This window comes from Cynocephalus volans, chromosome 1 (genome assembly GCF_027409185.1).
Source record: "Cynocephalus volans isolate mCynVol1 chromosome 1, mCynVol1.pri, whole genome shotgun sequence".
NCBI classification, from domain to species: Eukaryota; Metazoa; Chordata; class Mammalia; order Dermoptera; family Cynocephalidae; genus Cynocephalus; species Cynocephalus volans.
In genome coordinates, this window is record NC_084460.1 from 238184995 (window position 1) to 238202144 (window position 17150).

Sequence of the window (17150 nt, forward strand, 5' to 3'; positions counted from 1 at the left end):
CTGGACAATTTACAGTTCTTGTAAGTCTTAGACTCTTTCTGTGACCTGCTTCCTCTGTCTGAAATTCCCTTTTCTTTACGTGATTCCATTGCTGCATTCCTTGTTATAGCTTATTTTCCTTCATCATTCAAGACTAAGTTTCCTGTTGTGGCAGGAGTCTTTTTTTTTTTTTTTTTTTTCCTCTAGTGCTGTATCCTTTGTTGAAATTCATTACTCCTCCTGTTTGTTCCCATTATACCCTGTACATGCTTGTAGCCATCTTTCAGTCCCTGTCCAGACTGTAAGTTCTTAGTGTCTGTATCTTGGCATGTGTTAAGTACCTAGGTGTTAGGACTTTTTTTTGTTGCAAGGGGTAGAAATCCATTTGGAGCTATCTTGTAAGCATAAAAGGGGAGCACTGAGGGACTCACATAACCAAACTGTAGGAGTTGGGGGTAGTCCTAGGGATAACCAGAACCAGGGTTTCAGATGTTGGAGGGTTCTTTTCCTGTTCAGTCTTCTATGAGACTGAACCTCACTGTTCAGTCTCTTCTTTTCTCTGTCGGTAAGTTTCTTTATACATGCTCTGCCATAGATCAGGAGCATGGCCTGTGGCACTTCCAGTCTCCCATCTTTATATCTCCCTTCACCTCCAGTTATAAAAATCCTGGAGAGGTACTCTGATTGACTCAGCCTATGTCAAGTCCCCATCCCAACTGATCAGTATGGGTAAGAGACAGCACGTGCACATGGGAACACACACACATATATGTACACGCAATTTAAAATCAGGGGAGATTTTCCTTAGGAAGTGACTTTTAAGGTGCTGTGATTGATTTTGGAATTAGCCAAGCTGTAAGGAGGGGAAGAGTGTTTCAGCTTGTACAGAGCCCAGCGGAAGGATGCCAAATATTCTTTTTAAAAAGATTAGTCTTCTCAACATCAGTTAACATCAGAGAAATCAAAACCACAATAAGATTTCACCTCTTACCTGTTAGGATGGTTATTATAAAAAGGATAACAAGTGTTGATGAGGATATGGAGAAAAAAGAACCCTTATACCTTGTTGGTAGGAATCTAAGTTGGTACAGCCATTGTGGAAAACAGCATGGAGTTTCCTCAAAAAATTAAAAATAAAACTACCATGTGGTTCAGCAATCCCACTTCCAGATGTATATCCAAAGGAAATAAAATCACTGTCTCAAAGAGATATCTGCACTCTTGTGTTCATTGCAGCATTATTCACAATAGCCAGGATATGGAAACAACCTAAGTGTCTTATCACTGGATGAATGGATAAAATGTGGTGTCTATATGCAATGGAATGTTATTTAGCCTTAAAAAAGAAGGAAGCCATGCCATTTGCGACAACATGGAATAATACATCATGCTGAATGAAATTAGCTGGTCACAGAAAGATAAATACTGCATAATCTCACATATGTGTGGAATCTAAACAAGCTGAACTCATAGAAACAGAGTAGAAGAGTGGTTATCAAGAGTCAAGGGCGTGGGGGAATGGGGAGATGTTGGTCAATGGGTACAAATTTTTAGTTATAAGATGAGTAAGTTCTGGAGATCTAAGGTACAGCATGATGACTGTAGTTAATACTATATTGTATACTTGAAATTTGCTAAGAGAATAGATTTTAAGTATCCTCACTATACACACAAGAAAGGTAACTGTGTGGGGTGATAGATATGTTAATTAGCCTGATTATGGCAATCACTTCACAATGTATACTTACATCAAAAATCACATCGTATACCTTCAATATACACAATTCTGTCAGTTATACCTCAGTAAGTCTAGAGAAACTGAATGTAATAACAAAAACAGATTGCAGGGGGCTAAGAGGTGATGCAGATAAAATACTGGGCAGAAAAGAATTAACATAGAAGGCCTGACTTTGAAAGGTCTGCTTGCAAGGTTGAGCCTTGATTGGCATCTGGGAACTTGGATTTCATGAGGGACCCCACCGTTCCCAGAACTAATAAGTGATTTACTATGTCTAAACTGTTTGTATAAGCAGTGTGCTTTGTGCTGAACACACACACCTGCTTTCCTCCTGGGAGTCTGGAATTTTGGTATGTGCCAGGCAGAGGTTGCCTATATGACCTGCCCCCAATAAAAACTTTGGGCACTGAATCTCTGACAGATTTCCTGGTATACATTTTACACACGCTGTTACAGCTTGTTGCTGGGGGAATTAAGCACATCCTGTGTGGCTCTACTGGGAGAGGACTCTGGAAGTTTCCTCTGGACTTTACCCAATATGCCTTTTCCGTTTGTTGATTTTAATTTGTATCCTTTTGCTGTCATAATTATACCCATGAGTATGGCTATATACTGAGTCTTGTGACCCAGCAAATCATCAAACCTGGGAGTGGTCTTGGGGACCCCCACCACAACCATTTTGGCTGGGATTATAGGTGTAGGCAAGAAAGGATGGAAGTCTCGTCCAGGGTGTCGGAATTGACTTGAGGGATGTTTAAAATGTAGAATTGACAGGACTTGGTGATTGTTTTAATGTGGAGAGAAAGAGACAGGAAAGCGTCAAGGATATCTACAAGTTCGTGATTCCAGCAACTGATTAAATGGTATTTGTTTAGTAGGGGATCAGCATAATATAATAGAAGGAATGGTAATCTGAAGAAAAAGTATCTATATGGATTCAAGTTCAGATCTGGGTACTTATTAGCTTTGATTTCAAAAACATATCCTTCTGAAGTTCAGTTGTCCAATTGAGACTGTTTTGATGATTGAATGAGACACTTGGAGAAATTTTATAAGTTATTAGGTAAATATAAATTTTAATTATGATTGTTAAGTTTTCATTTATTAGGTACCTGAAAAGTGTCATAAGCTGCCAAACTCTCCATATACTGTTACTACTGTTTTGTATTGCTATAGTTTTCATTGAATTTTGAAACTCAGTAACCTAAATATTGGGATTTCTTTTTTTTGCTTTATAAGATGTATATCATATTCTATACTGTAGATTCTTTATAAAGTCTCTATCATAGTAGAGGTAGGTGATGTATTGATTTTAAACACCAGGACTCCTAAACATTGTATTGAGCACCTGAAGCCCAGTAAGTGGATTTGCCAAGCTTCCACTGCTGTTCCAAGGTTGAGTGGCATTAGCACTCTGGTCTTCTGAAAGAGAGCATATTTTCTGCTATGCTAAATGCCTCTCATTTACATATTCTGTGGATGAATAGAGGAACTTTGCTTTCATAATCTCAGATCTGTTGGGCAGCAAATATAATAGCTTATTGTAATTTCACTTTATTAACTACGTAAGTGTGCAACAAAACCCAAATGACATGTGCAAGGAAAGGCATATATTTGTGAAATTATATAGAGTAAAAAATGACTAGATTCCAAAGAAATAATGATGTTTTCTTTCTCTTGTAGACCACTTCACCTGCATTGTGAAGGTGCTTTTTACCCTGTTGTATACTCAGGCTCTTGTGGCACTTTCAGTTAAATGCAGTGAGGAAGATAGGTCAGCCTGGAAACATGTGGGAGCTCTCAAAAAGGTTAGTCTCTTTTCTTTTCTTTTCTTTTTTTTGTGACCGGTAAGGGGATCGCAACCCTTGGCTTGGTGTCGTCCGCACCACACTCAGCCAGTGAGCGCACAGGCCATCCTTATATAGGATCCAAACCCGCGGCGGGAGCGCCGCTGCACTCCCAGTGCTGCACTCACCCGAGTGAGCCACGGGGTCAGCCCTCTTTTCTTAATTTGTTATTTAGTAGTTTGGTTAACTTATTTAATTTGGGGATATGAGTGAATGAGAGTAAGTGTTCGAAAGATAAAATGACTTAACAGTATTTTAATTGGAAGGTGGAGCACCTTCAGCCTAAAAAAAGTTTAAAATGTTTTTGTTGCAGCATGAGGCCTTCTACACCTGTCTGTAAACTTTGGGCTTTATCCCTTTATATTTGGGCAGTTTTGTTTTGCCTTTCTTGCATATGTTAAACTTAAAGAAGTTATAAAAATTGTGCCAACAGAATAAGCAGGTAATAAAATATCTGCAAGCTCACCTATTTATCTTTGTCCCCATCCTCAATGACAATCCAAAGATGGCTTTTGATTCATCACTTCTAAATTTAAAAATGTTAGCCTATTCCTAATTATGCCTCTTTAAATACTACTTTTTTAATGTTAGAATATATAAAAGTTCCTAGTGAACTCAGAGGAGTTCTCTTGAGATTAAATTATGTAAACTATTTTTAAAAATTATGCAAGTTTACTTAAGTATTTTCAACAGCTTGAGAACAAGTGAAGTACTATAGAACCAAAGAACTAAGTGGTTTGGCTTAGAAGTAGGCAAAAGAAGAAAATTGCTTCAGTGTTTGTTTGAGGAAGTTGGTAGGAAAAAATAACAGGTGTAGTGTTAATTGAACCTTTTGATTGTCCCAGAGTGTCTTAAGGGGTTTTTAAACCTCATTAAAAAGTTTTTATTAAAATCATATCTACTTGTATCAAAAGAGAGAGAACCAATTATAAACACATAAAACATATTCAGTATAATCTTCACTTCTAACACCAGTTTACTCCCATGTCACAATTATGTATACAAAAATTTAATATAGTATCATCACAAAGTTCATATATCTTAATTAGAGATATTCATTGGTTGGCCAATCAAACCCAAGTACTAGGCCCATCTCCTGCCATCTTAGATAGAGATGTTACTTTTTGATCAGGACATAAAAGCAATCCGAGCCTCACCTTTCCCAAAGGTAAATAAGAGGTTTGCAGCATATAATAAGGTCCCTTCTATTTCTAAAATTCTGTTTTTTCTAAAATCTCAAAATGGTTTTCTTTTTCTTGAATGATTTCTTTCCTTGTTCCTAGTTGATTTTTGGATAATTTTGCTTTCTGTAATCACCTTTCTTTCTTCTAAAAATTCTTTCAATTTCTCTGAATGCAATCTAATCTGATATTTGGATTGTTGGTATTCACATAGTATTCAAACTAGGTATATTAGGTTTTTATGCCGTGTCATTGTTTAAATATATTTCCTTAGTAAGCTATCTAATCATGAAAAATTACACGTTTAAAACATTTGCTGATATAATTTGGGTCTAAATCTATTCATCTGAGTGTTTGCTAAAGTGAGAACTTAATGACAGAAAATTAGACAATTGTAAATCTATGATAGAAGAAGGAATATGATATAATTTAGTTAACTGTTCTGTCAGTTTTTTTTTCTCAATTTCATACTTGTTAGCTATTAAAAAAAAACCACTCAGTAAAACCCTTTATATGAGGCAGATTCTTCTCAGAACATAAATTAGAAGTATATTAGCTTATAGCCATATAAATTACTTCAGTGAATGAAAGCAAAAAGTTGCGATAGTCTGTAGGTTGGTTTGCCACATGTTATTAACCTTTTCCACAACAGTTCTAAACATTCAGATACATAGCAGATTGTAAATAATAGCAACAAGTATACTGTACAATGCTGTTTTATATAAGGGACTTGCATCTCAGATTTGTTAGGGTGGAGGGCAGCAGTGTGTGTGTGTGGGTAGTGTCCTGGAACCAATCCTCCACAGATACTGAGGGATGACTGTATTTATGTGTGATGGAATATATCACTGTGGCCTCTGTTACTAGTTAGATTTCTTGTTGTTGTTGTTGTTTTTTTTTTTTTTCGTGACCAGCACTCAGCCAGTGAGTGCACTGGCCATTCCTATATAGGATCCGAACCCGCGGCGGGAGCGTTGCCGCACTCCCAGCGCAGCACTCTACCGAGTGCGCCACGGGCTTGGCCCACTAGTTAGATTTCTGTATCGTTCATCATTCCTTTTTTTCATTCCCTCCTTTTGCTTTTCCCCTCCTCTTACTCCCCTTTTTCCTTCTTTTCTTCCTTTCTTCAAGTATCACTCACTCATTTCATCTCTTTAATTCCTTATGTTTAGAGGTATGATAATTCTAATGAAAACTTATTTTTGCCAGATCTAATCTGGCCTAGGGCAATAAAAATATAGTTACTATATATTTTTCAGAAGGGTTTAGAGTTAATTTGAAAATGAAGTTTAATTCTGCTAGAAAAATCATCATTACAGTTAGTGTAAATTGCGTTCTTTTGGTCAGTGGAATTCCTCTTAAGAATCTTTATACCAGAATTTCTTAATCGGGGATTCTTAGGTTTTGTTTTGTTTTGTTTGCTGGGGAGCGGGATCATAGCATCCAGAATATACTCAAAGTGCCTATCGCCCCAAAATGTTTAAGAAGCACTATAATTTAGAATTCTAAGAATTTAAAATTTAATTTGGAATTTAAGAATTTTAAGTATTCTACCCAACACAGACTCTCTTGTATCTCTCAGTTCTTGATCCTTTTCTTTATTTAACCCACGTATGTTTCTTATATCTCCCTTAGGATTCCTCTGATCTTGATTGTAGGTCTTTTATCCAGGCTGTTAGAAATCCTCTCTTTTTTTTTTCCTTAATTTTATTTTGTCGATATACAATGTGGTTGATTATTGTGGCCCATTACCGAAACCTCCCTCCCTCCTCCCTCTCCCCCCTCCCTCCCAACAATGTCCTTTCTGTTTGCTTGTCGTATCAACTTCAAGGAATTATAGTTGTTATGTCTCCCCCCCCCGTTTTTTTTTTTTTGTGTGTGTGTGTGTGTGTGAATTTATTTATTTTTAGCTCCCACCAATAAGTGAGAACATGTGGTATTTCTCTTTCTGTGCCTGACTTATTTCACTTAATATTATTTTTCTCAGAAATGGAAAGAACTATCCAGACATTTATATGGAATAACAAAAGACCACGCATAGCCAAAGCAACGCTGAGCAAAAAAAATAAAGCTGGAGGCATAACACTACGTGACTTTAAACTATACTACAAAGCTATAATAACCAAAACAGTATGGTACTGGCATAAAAACAGACACACTGATCAATGGAATAGAATAGAGAATCCAGAAATCAACCCACACACCTACAGCTATCTGATCTTTGACAAAGGCACCAAGCCTATACACTGGGGAAGAAACTGCCTCTTTAGCAAACGGTGCTGGGAGAACTGGATATCCATATGCAGGAGAATGAAACTAGACCCACACCTTTCACCATACACTAAAGTCAACTCAAAATGGATTAAAGAATTAAATATAAACCCTGAAACAATAAAACTTCTTATAGAAATCCTCTTTTTAAGTGTCATGAGACTACTCGTGTTTATTCAAAGATTGCTTATGTAAAATATGCTTTCTAAAGACTTCTGTATGTGTGAAATTAAATTATTATTTTATCCCATTCAACACTCTTCTGGTGAGAAGAGTTCTCAATAAAAAGCAGTGAACATGGCTGGGTGGTTGGTTCAGTTGGTTAGAGTGTGACATTGATAACACCAAGGTCAGGGGTTCGTATCCCCTTACTGGCCAGCTGACCCCCCCAAAACAAAAAACAAAGCAGTGAATGTTACATTATATTTAACTTTTTGGTCTGATATAGAATTTGCCATGTATAAAGGAAGTGCTTAAAATTTATTTGATTGTAATGACTCAAAGGCTAAATTATCACTCAGTACCTTACTTGGGTGATCTGAACATTAAAGTATTATTCTTTGAAATACTTTTCTGTTATACTCTATAAATCTTTTACTCAAAAGCATATACTCAATTAAGAAAGCTTTTAGCCTGGATTGTATATTTAGAGAACCTTAAGTATATCACATTGATTAATAGTAGCAAATCCATGGTAATATTTTTTTTGTTGTTTTCTACATTTTGAATTTAAGTGAACTCTGCCTGTTTAAGAACTACATGTAATTTAATTAAATCAATTTAAAAAAACATAATATGTTGCTGTTTTAATAGTCAGTGGGATATTGATTCTTGTGAATTATATGTAACCTATAGGTAGGTCAACATATTTAACAAGTGATCATCCTGTTGATTAATTACTCAAGGGTGGTTCACATCACATGATGTAAGGAGAGCACTTGCAGAGTCAGGGATGTTTTATAGTTTAGAATCAGGACATTAAAACTACATGGCTCAGTGAATATGGCAGAAAGTAGAGGAGTGATTTAAAGATAATGCAAAGAACTGATTATCAAAAGAGGTACAACCAGTCCAAGGTCAAAAACTCCAGTATTACCAAAATTAATTCCATCAGTGAGCCAACAGGTATTGCTCAGAGTTTTGTTATGCAGAGGGATACATGGAAAATAAAAATCATAGTTCCTGATATTTTCAAATTTACAGTCTAGTTGAAAAGAGCACAGTAACGTGGATGAAACAATGAGAAACTCTAGAAAGACTGAGATAAATTCTGTGATCAAGACTTATCAATGTGTTAAAAGTTCAGGATAAAATTATATTCCATATTGTTTACTCAATTCTTATATTTTACTGTTTTAAAAGTATAGTTAATGAGTAGAATAAATGACATCATAGCAAAGTTATTACTTTATCCCAATTTACATTTTACTGTAATTTGCATGTTTCACTTTCCTCTAATATTTCAATGAATATAAAAAGAGGTGCATTTCTCTATGTGTAAAGATTATATTGAAATGAATTTAAATTTATAAATAGCCATTATTTTTTCTTTCTTATAAAAATGGAAGTAGTCATTAAGCTTAAGTGTAGACTGTTACTTAATGTAATTATCTGTACATTCTATAAAAAATATATTATCCTATTTTTTGTAGTAAATTGTTTTTAACAAATTCACTTCAAGGAATTTGAGTGACATTGTAAAAAAAATATATTGTGGCTCATATTTTCTTCTATTACATGCATACAAAACATGCATATGATTTGTACCACTATAATGAGTTATATATATTATTTCGTTTGGCTCTTTTCACATTGTAAATATTTTTCATATAGCTCAAATTTGTCATATTCACTGCCTATAAAATATTCTGTTGAGTTGATATTTTATAATTTAGGTAACTGCCTCACTTTTGTTGGTCATTTCTAATTTTTTTGCTATTATAGTGCTGCAACGGATGTCTTGTACATATAGATTTTTTTTCTTTTGGATTACTTCCTTAGGAAAAATTCCTGGGAGTGGGAATTACTGAGTCAAAAGGCCTCATTTACATATATTCATTTACATATACATTATGTAATGTATATACTGTTTTTTAAAAAAGTAGGAGATTAGTTTTGGCCACCTACCCAATTTCATTTGTAAATCCAAAGTTCTGTGTTTTTACCCAGATTTTAAAGAATTGAAGTTCATATGCTTGAAGAGTAATATAATGAGGGTTTTACTCATTAAAAAGTGTTATTGCCAAAGTAAATTTTTTGAAATTCTCAGTGATCTATGTAACTAATATTTTATTTTTTTCCAGAATGCATGTGATGCAGAAAAGTCTTATGAAGTATTATTAAGCTTTGTGATAAGTGAACTATCTAAAGGAAAGTTGTACCATGAAGAAGGAACTCAGGAGTGTGCAATGGTATGCTTTTGCTAAGATTAGATGTAGTGGTTATTTAGTAAAAAAATTAAATTTTGTTTCCATTGTGAATGCAATTTTTAAAAAAGATGTATTCTTTATGGAATGAACTGTTCAAATTTCTTTTTTGACTTTAGGTTAGCCCTATTGCTTGGTCTCCTGAATCCATGGAAAAATGCTTACAGGACTTCTGCTTACCTTTCCTCAGAATCACAAGCCTTCTTCAGCACCACCTTTTTGGGGAAGATTTACCTAGCTGCCAGGTATAATTTGGGGAAGAGAGTAGAGGGAGCCTTGTTTTTGCAATAAGCTACGTTTTTGAAATATACTGGTATATGGTATAATACTTTAATCTATTTATCTATATATATATATCTGTCATATAATTATATGTTAGTCTAGCTTAAAGGAGTAAATATTTAGAATATTTACTATTTTTGTTATTTTTGTGTTGGTTAGCACCCATCCATCTTATGGTAATATTATTAATGTTGAATATTTGAGAAGTTTTAGATTAGATAAGTGATAATACTTGCCCAGTACTTGAATAGTATCATAGTTTTCCCTCTATTGACATTTATATCACCACTTTTAATATAATTTTAAAAGTTATGTTGGTCAGGAAACAAGTTGTTTGAAGATATGACAGCATTTATGTGATCTTATAGTAGCAGAATGTTTGGCTTGTAGTCAGTTGTATTAAAACTTGGATGAGTGATGTATTGTCAGTTTAATCTGTCTCATAAAACTGTGAGTCAATGTGAGTAGGCAAGAAGGGGACAGGGTAGAAAACCAGAAGGTAAGTAAATCCAAACTTGCTTATAGGATTATGATCCTGATTTATCTGCCATTTCATTGTAGAGAATTTGATATGGGAATTAAAGCATTTATCATGTTTATGGCCTTTGAAACCATCTCTATCAGAATTAAGCAATTTTTTGTTCCTTCTCTCTTAAGTAATTGACCATTATTATCAAGGTAACCTTTGCATATTTTGTCACCCAAACATTCTATTTAGAGTTATAAGATGTTGAACAAAGTAAAAATATTCATCCATTACATATATTTTTTCTTTTCTTTTCTTTTTTTTAAAAAAAATTTTAACTTTAAAAAACTGTTTCCTTCTGGCATATGAACATCCTCAAGCATGGAGAAGATTAACCAAACTAAATCAACATCTTCCTTCAACTGTACTTTCTTAACATTTAAAGGTCATTAGCTGTGATTCTTCCTGTTCTTGTTACCTTATGGCATATTTTGTCATTTGTTTTTATTGGAGAATATTTTTTTCTCCCATAAGTTGGAAAGTACCTGGAGGCAGAAGCTCTTTAACTGGGCCTTGAAAGTTGGTCTGGGGTTTGAGTGTACAGTGATACCTGTAGTGCAGTACCAAACGTGTGCTTAGACCAAGAAAGAAATGTGTTGAATAGGGTGCCTGAAAGGGAACAGTGTGGCATAGTGTCAGAAAGACATTAAAATGAAGTTGTAGTGGATCTTGAATTTCACATGAGGGAATTTGGACCATTGAAAGATGTTAGATAAAAATGTGACATAATTCAAGTTTTATTTCCAGGTAAAACCTCATTCTAGTTAGACAAATTGTGGGGTATGAGGAATGGAAGGACTGGGAACAGAAAGACCAGTTGGGGGAGGACATATTGGGAATAGAAGAGGACAGGGAGTGATTAGAGATTTCACTCTAATCACAGTAGATTAGTCAGGATTTGACTGCTAGTTGAGCATATGGGAGTCAAGAGAAAGGGGAGAGTCATACTATACTTGTGTTTTGAGCCTGGGAGACTTGGACATTTGTTCAGTTACTAGAAAGAGGAAGTATGGGGCAGATTTGTGGGGACAAAATGAAAATACTTTGCATATGTTCAAGCTTAGGGTCTGGTTGGACCATTTAAGTGGATCAATTCAACTGAAGTGAGAAACGTGGGATTAGAGCTTTAGACAGGTTTATTCTCTTTCTGTTTAGGTTTCTATTATCTATGTAATCTTACTTTGTGTATACAGTAGTCTTCCTTTATCTTGGTATAGCTTTCCACAGTTTCAGTTACCTGCAGTCAACTGTGGTCCCAAAATATTAAACAGTAAATTCCAGAAAGAAACTCTTCATAAGTTTTAAATTGCATGCTGTCTGAATAACATGATGAAATCTCATGCAGTCCCTCTCTGTCCTCCCTGGGATGTGAATCATTCCTTTGTCCAGCATATCTACGATGTATACACTACCCACCCATTAGTCACTTAGTAACCATGTAGTTATCCGATAGACTGTCACAGTATTGCAGTGCTTGTGTTCAAGTAGCCCTTATTTTACTTCATAATGGCACCCAAACACAAGAGTAATGATGCAGTTAATTTGGATATGCCAAAGAGAAGCTGTAAAGTGCTTCCTTTACGTGAAAAGGTGAAAGTTCTTGTCTTAAATAAGGAATGGAAAAAAAGTCATGTGCTGAGGTTACTAAATTCTACGGTTAAGAACAAATCTTCTGTTCATGAAATTGTGACAAAGGAAAAAGAAATTGTTAGTTTTATTGTTGCACCTTAAACTGCAAAAGTTATAGCCACGTGAGTGATAAGTGCTTAGTTTGAGATGGAAATGGCATGAAATTTGTGGCTGGAAAACATGAATGGAAACATGTTCCCATTGACCGGCACTCAGATTTGGTACTATCTGTGGTCTCAGGCATTCACAGGGGGTCTTGGAACTTATTCCCTGAGAATAAGGGGGGACTACTTTGTGTGCGTGTGTGTGTGCGCACAAGCATGTGTGTATATGCACATGAGGGGTCTTCAAAAAGCTTATGGGAAGATTTATATTATCTTTAATACTATTTTTCCACCAAGTTTTTGAAGTATGTATATGTATTTGCTTGCTCTTACACTTTATTCACTTTGGCTTTCTATTTTTATTAATTATGGTATAGGTAGGTGTATTGTTATACATACTTTAACTTTTGTGGATTTAACAGTTTGTTCTTTATGTCACTTTCTTTCATTTAGAGTATTTTGTTTCACCCATTCATATATCATACTTTATCAAAAAAATGTTTCATTAAAATTTGTTTTTTGGTTTCCTTTGATTCTAACTGCAAATTTATTTATTCAGCAATTTTTCCTTACTGTGTTGTTTTGTTTTTCTCAAAGTTAACTCAGGAATCATTCATTTACAGCACTTTTTTTCATTTAGGGGAGAAAGGACTAAACATTTATATGTTCAAAGATATTTACAAAGCAGTTTTTAATCAACTTTTTAATAAAATATATTTATAAAATATGTTTTCATTTTGCAATGAGAAAAATATAAGGATGTCTAAGCTAACAAGTCTGAGCTAATAAATCAGAGGTAGAGTTTACTTCGCTCATCTGATCAGTATTTATATTGCTTCCCTTGTTCTTTCTTTACCTGAAATTTTCTTTTTTGTGAGGAAGGATGGAGGGGCACATGCATGGAATTCAGTTGTTCATACTCTTCAGCTCTTATGGCATGCCATGAGCATGAGTCCATGTATAGTGCCTTTAGTATTGTCATTCCCCTTTCACTGCCCACACAATATTTTTATCCATTACTTCTCAGAAGTAATGTGCACGTCAGTATAAACTACATACAGTCTTTTTTTTTTTTTTTTTTGGTTTTGTTTAATAAATCTTGTATTTTTCTTACTTTTTTTCTACTAAATGCCACTTAATCATGTAGCTGTAAATTGATTTCTTCTTATTGGAGTATAGTGTTATTCTAGTATACGTATATTCCACATTCTACCTGTTCCTTATTGGTGAACATCTAGGCTGCCTCCAACTCTTTGCTTTTAGGGAAAAAATAAACTGCTACAATGAACCTAATGTCTTATGTTCTTTAATATAATGTTTTTCTGGGCTCTGTACATAATTATTGAATTATTGGATGCATAGGATACATTGTGCCTGTTTGCTTTCTGAAATGGCTGCTCAAGGTTCACATTCCCATTTACAGTATAGAACATTTCTTGTTTTCCCCTGTATACTTGCCAGTACTTCTTCTCAGCTATTTTTCTAATATTTGCCAGTCATTGAGTGCAAAGCATGTGCTTATGGTTAACTTAATTTCCATTTTACCTATAAATGCGGTTGGTCATCTTTTCATATACTTATTAGTTATTTAAATTTCTCTCTGTATATCTTCTATTCCTAGTCTTTGACCATTTTTAAAAATTGGGTTTCTGTCATTATCTTGGTGCTGCTTTTAATCATTGCAGATATATTTTTTTCACAGGCTTTTATTTGTTTGTTGTGTCCTTTGTGGAGCAGAAAATTTTAATTTTAGTGTTGTCAGACTATCACTTTTTTTATGACTTGTGCTTTTGAAATCTTATTTTAAAAATTCTTCTGCAGTCTGAGATTATAGAATTATTTTGTATTTTCTTCTATTATTTTCATAGCGTTATGTTCACAGTTAGATTTTTAATTCAGTTTGGAATTTATTTTGTAGTATGGTGTGAAATGGAAATAGTTCCTTCACTTAATGAAATAGTTTTCCCAACACTATTTAAGAAATAATCTATTTATGAAATTATCTAACTTTTTTGTACTGATTTTTCATGATATCATATTTTCATATTTCTGGATTCTTTGTTGTATACTCTTAGGCTATTTGCTCCTATATTAGTAGTGGTCTGATTTAATTACCATGGTTGTATTATTGACATTATATCTGGCAGGGTAAGTGTCCCTTCTTTTTTTTTTTTTTTTCCTCCTAGCACCTTCTTTTTGCTACTTTTTTTGTTATTTCTCACCTTCAACTGATTTGGGGTTTGGTTTCTTCTTGTTTTTTTAGTTCCTTGAGGTGTAATGTTAGGTTGGTTATTTGAAGTCTTTCTTCTTTTTTGATGTAGGCATTTATTGATATAAACTTCCCTCTTCTGGAAGGAAGAGGTTCTGGTAGGTTGTGTTTTCATTTTCATTTGTGTCCAGGAATGTTTTAATTTCCTTTTTGATTTCTTCTTTGACCCATTCATTGTTTAGGAGCATGTTGTTTAATTTCCATGAATTTGTATGGTTTCTCTAGTGTCCTTTTTGTTGTTGATTTCTAGTTTTATAACATTGTTGTTGGGCAAGATAGATGATATGATTCAATTTTTTTTTTCCAATTTGTTGAGGTTTGTTTTATGACCTAGAGAATGTTCCATGTGCTCCTGAGAAGTATGTGTATTCTGCAGCTGTTGGATGAAATGTTCTGTGTATTTCTTTGGGACCAATAGGCCTATAGTACAGGTTAATTCTGATGTTTCCTGGTTAATTTTCTGTCTGGATGATCTGTCCTGTGCAGAAAGTGGGGTGTTGAAGTTCCCAACTATTATTGTGTTGGAATCTATTTCTCCTGTTAGGTCTAATAGTAATTGCTTTATATAACTGGATGTTCTGGAGTTGGGTGCGTATATATTTAGAATTGTTGTGTCCTTTTGTTGAATTGATCCCTTTATCATTATATAATGACCTTCATTATCTTTTTTTACTTTCCTTGGCTTGAAGTCTATTTTATCTAAGTATAGCTACTCCTAGTCTTTTTTGATTTCCATTTGCATGAAATATCTTTTTCCATCCCTTCACTTACAGACAGTTTGTTTCTTTATAGGTAAAGTGAGTTTCTTGTAGGTAGCATATTGTTGGTTCTTGTTTTATAATCCATTGAGCCATTCTCTATCTTTTAATTAGGGCATTTAATCCATTTATATTTAGAGTTATTATTAATATATAGCAATTTGTTACTGCCATTTTGTTCTTTTTTTCTGATTGGTTTGTTGATCCTTTTTTCTTTTTTTCTAATTTTACTGTCTTTGTGATTGATTGGTTGTCTCTAGCAGTGTATTTTGATTTCTTGTTATTTATTTTTATTTTTAGTATGTCTCTTATATGAGGCTTGCAAAAAACATAGTTATTAGACTAATAACAACTTTGATGTCTAAGGAAAAAGAAAGAACCAAAGCCAACTCTATACTTTGGCATTATTCCCCCCACTTTTTGACATTTTATTGTTTCAAGTAGCATCTTTTAATATTGCCTATTTCTTATACAGTTGTTGCATTTATTGTTGTCTTATTAAGTTTGTCCTTTAGTCTTCATACTAAGAATGTAAGTGGTTTATTTACCCCGCATCTCCCATCCCTTATGATGTTGGAATATTCTGAGGTTGTCTGTGAACTTAATTTACTAATGAGTTACGTATCTTCAAATGTTTTCTTGCTACTCTTTAGCATCATCATCTTTCTCTTACTTTAGCATTTCTTGTAAGGCAAGTCTAATGTTGGTGAATTATTTTAGTTTTTGTTTGTCTGGGAAAGATTTTATTTCTTCTTCACATGTGAGGATTAGTTTTGCCGGATAGTGAATTCTTGGATGACAGTCTTTTTCCTTCAGCTCCCTGAATATATCATCCCATTCTCTTCTGGCCTGTAGGGTTTCTACTGAGAATTCCACTGAGAGACGTATTGGGGCTCCCTTGAATGTTATGTGCTTCTTTTCTCTTGCTGCTTTCTTTGTCCTTGGTTTCTGATAATTTGATTATGATGATGATGTGCCTTGGGATGTTCTCTTTGGACTGAATTTGGTTGGCTACCTCTGAACTTCCTGTACCTGCATGCTGTCATCTTTCTTCATACTTGGCAAATTTTCAGTCATTGTTTCTTTGAATATGCTTTCAACATCTCTTCCCTTTCCTTCTCCTTCAGGTTTTCCAGTTATGTGGAGGTTATTTTGCTTGAGGGAGTCCCATATTTGCTGTATTTCTGTTTCACTTTTTCTTAATTTTTTTTCTTTTTGCTCCTCTGATTTGATAATTTTATATGTTTTATCTTCAAGCTCATTGCTTTTTTTTTTTTTTCTCAGTTTGGTTAAATCTGTTGTTGGAGCTTTCTATTGAGTTTTTCAGTTCAGATAATATATTCTTTATTTCTAGAATTTCTATTTGGCTTTATCTCATTGATTGAATTCCTGTCAAGTTTCTCATTCTGCTCTTGGATTATTTTCCAGACATCATTTAATTTTCTATCTGTATTTTCTTTGACTCCCTGAATATCCTTAAAAAGGTTATTTTGAATTATCTGTCAGACATTTCATAAATTTGCTGTTCTTCTGGGTCCACTGCTGGTGCTTGCTTTGTTTCCATTGATGGTGTCATATTTCTGTATTCTTAATCAATCTTTGTGTCTTTACATCAGTGCCTGGCATTTGAGGAGACTGCTACATCTTGTATGTTTTATAGGTGTTCTTTGGTGGTGGTAGACATATACCAGTTAATATCAGAGCTTTGTCTGATCTTCTGATCTGTGGTTTGTTTTTCTTTCTTTCCATTTCTGTGTTGGATTATTATCTTCCACCACCAATTAAACTCTGTACTAGAACTAATTTATTGTCCTTTGGTTATTTCCAAAATAGGGAGAACTTCCTGTGGGGAACAGCACTTGAGCCCTGTGGTTGAGCTAAATTGTTGCTTTGCTGCTCATTCTCTGGGGAAGGCTTTTAGTGCAGCTCAGATTTTGATTTATGGCCTTTTAATCACATCTAGGTCTTGTGAGGTCAGATATACCCGGGCTGTTTGGAAATTCTGGCCCAGGACTGAGTCTTTCCAGTAAAATACACCCCCTGCAGTTCTGTCTCCCTGACTAATTTCTACTGATTGGGCCTGTGCTAATCAGAAAGCAGATCAGCTGCCCACCCTGCACCCCATTGTTCCCCTGGTGGG

The 17150-nt window shown here is 34.4% G+C and overlaps 1 protein-coding gene across 3 annotated transcripts in view; it reads left to right on the forward strand.

The window, feature by feature from the left end:
- The window catches only part of UBR3 (ubiquitin protein ligase E3 component n-recognin 3), a 233502-nt gene that overhangs the window by 202946 nt on the left and 13406 nt on the right, over positions 1-17150 (forward strand). For all 3 annotated transcript variants that reach the window (XM_063088738.1, XM_063088752.1, XM_063088745.1), the window contains exons 34-36: positions 3401-3525; positions 9320-9427; positions 9562-9687. In XM_063088738.1, coding sequence (XP_062944808.1) covers positions 3401-3525; positions 9320-9427; positions 9562-9687 — 359 coding nt within the window. The remainder of the gene's footprint in view (positions 1-3400; positions 3526-9319; positions 9428-9561; positions 9688-17150) is intronic.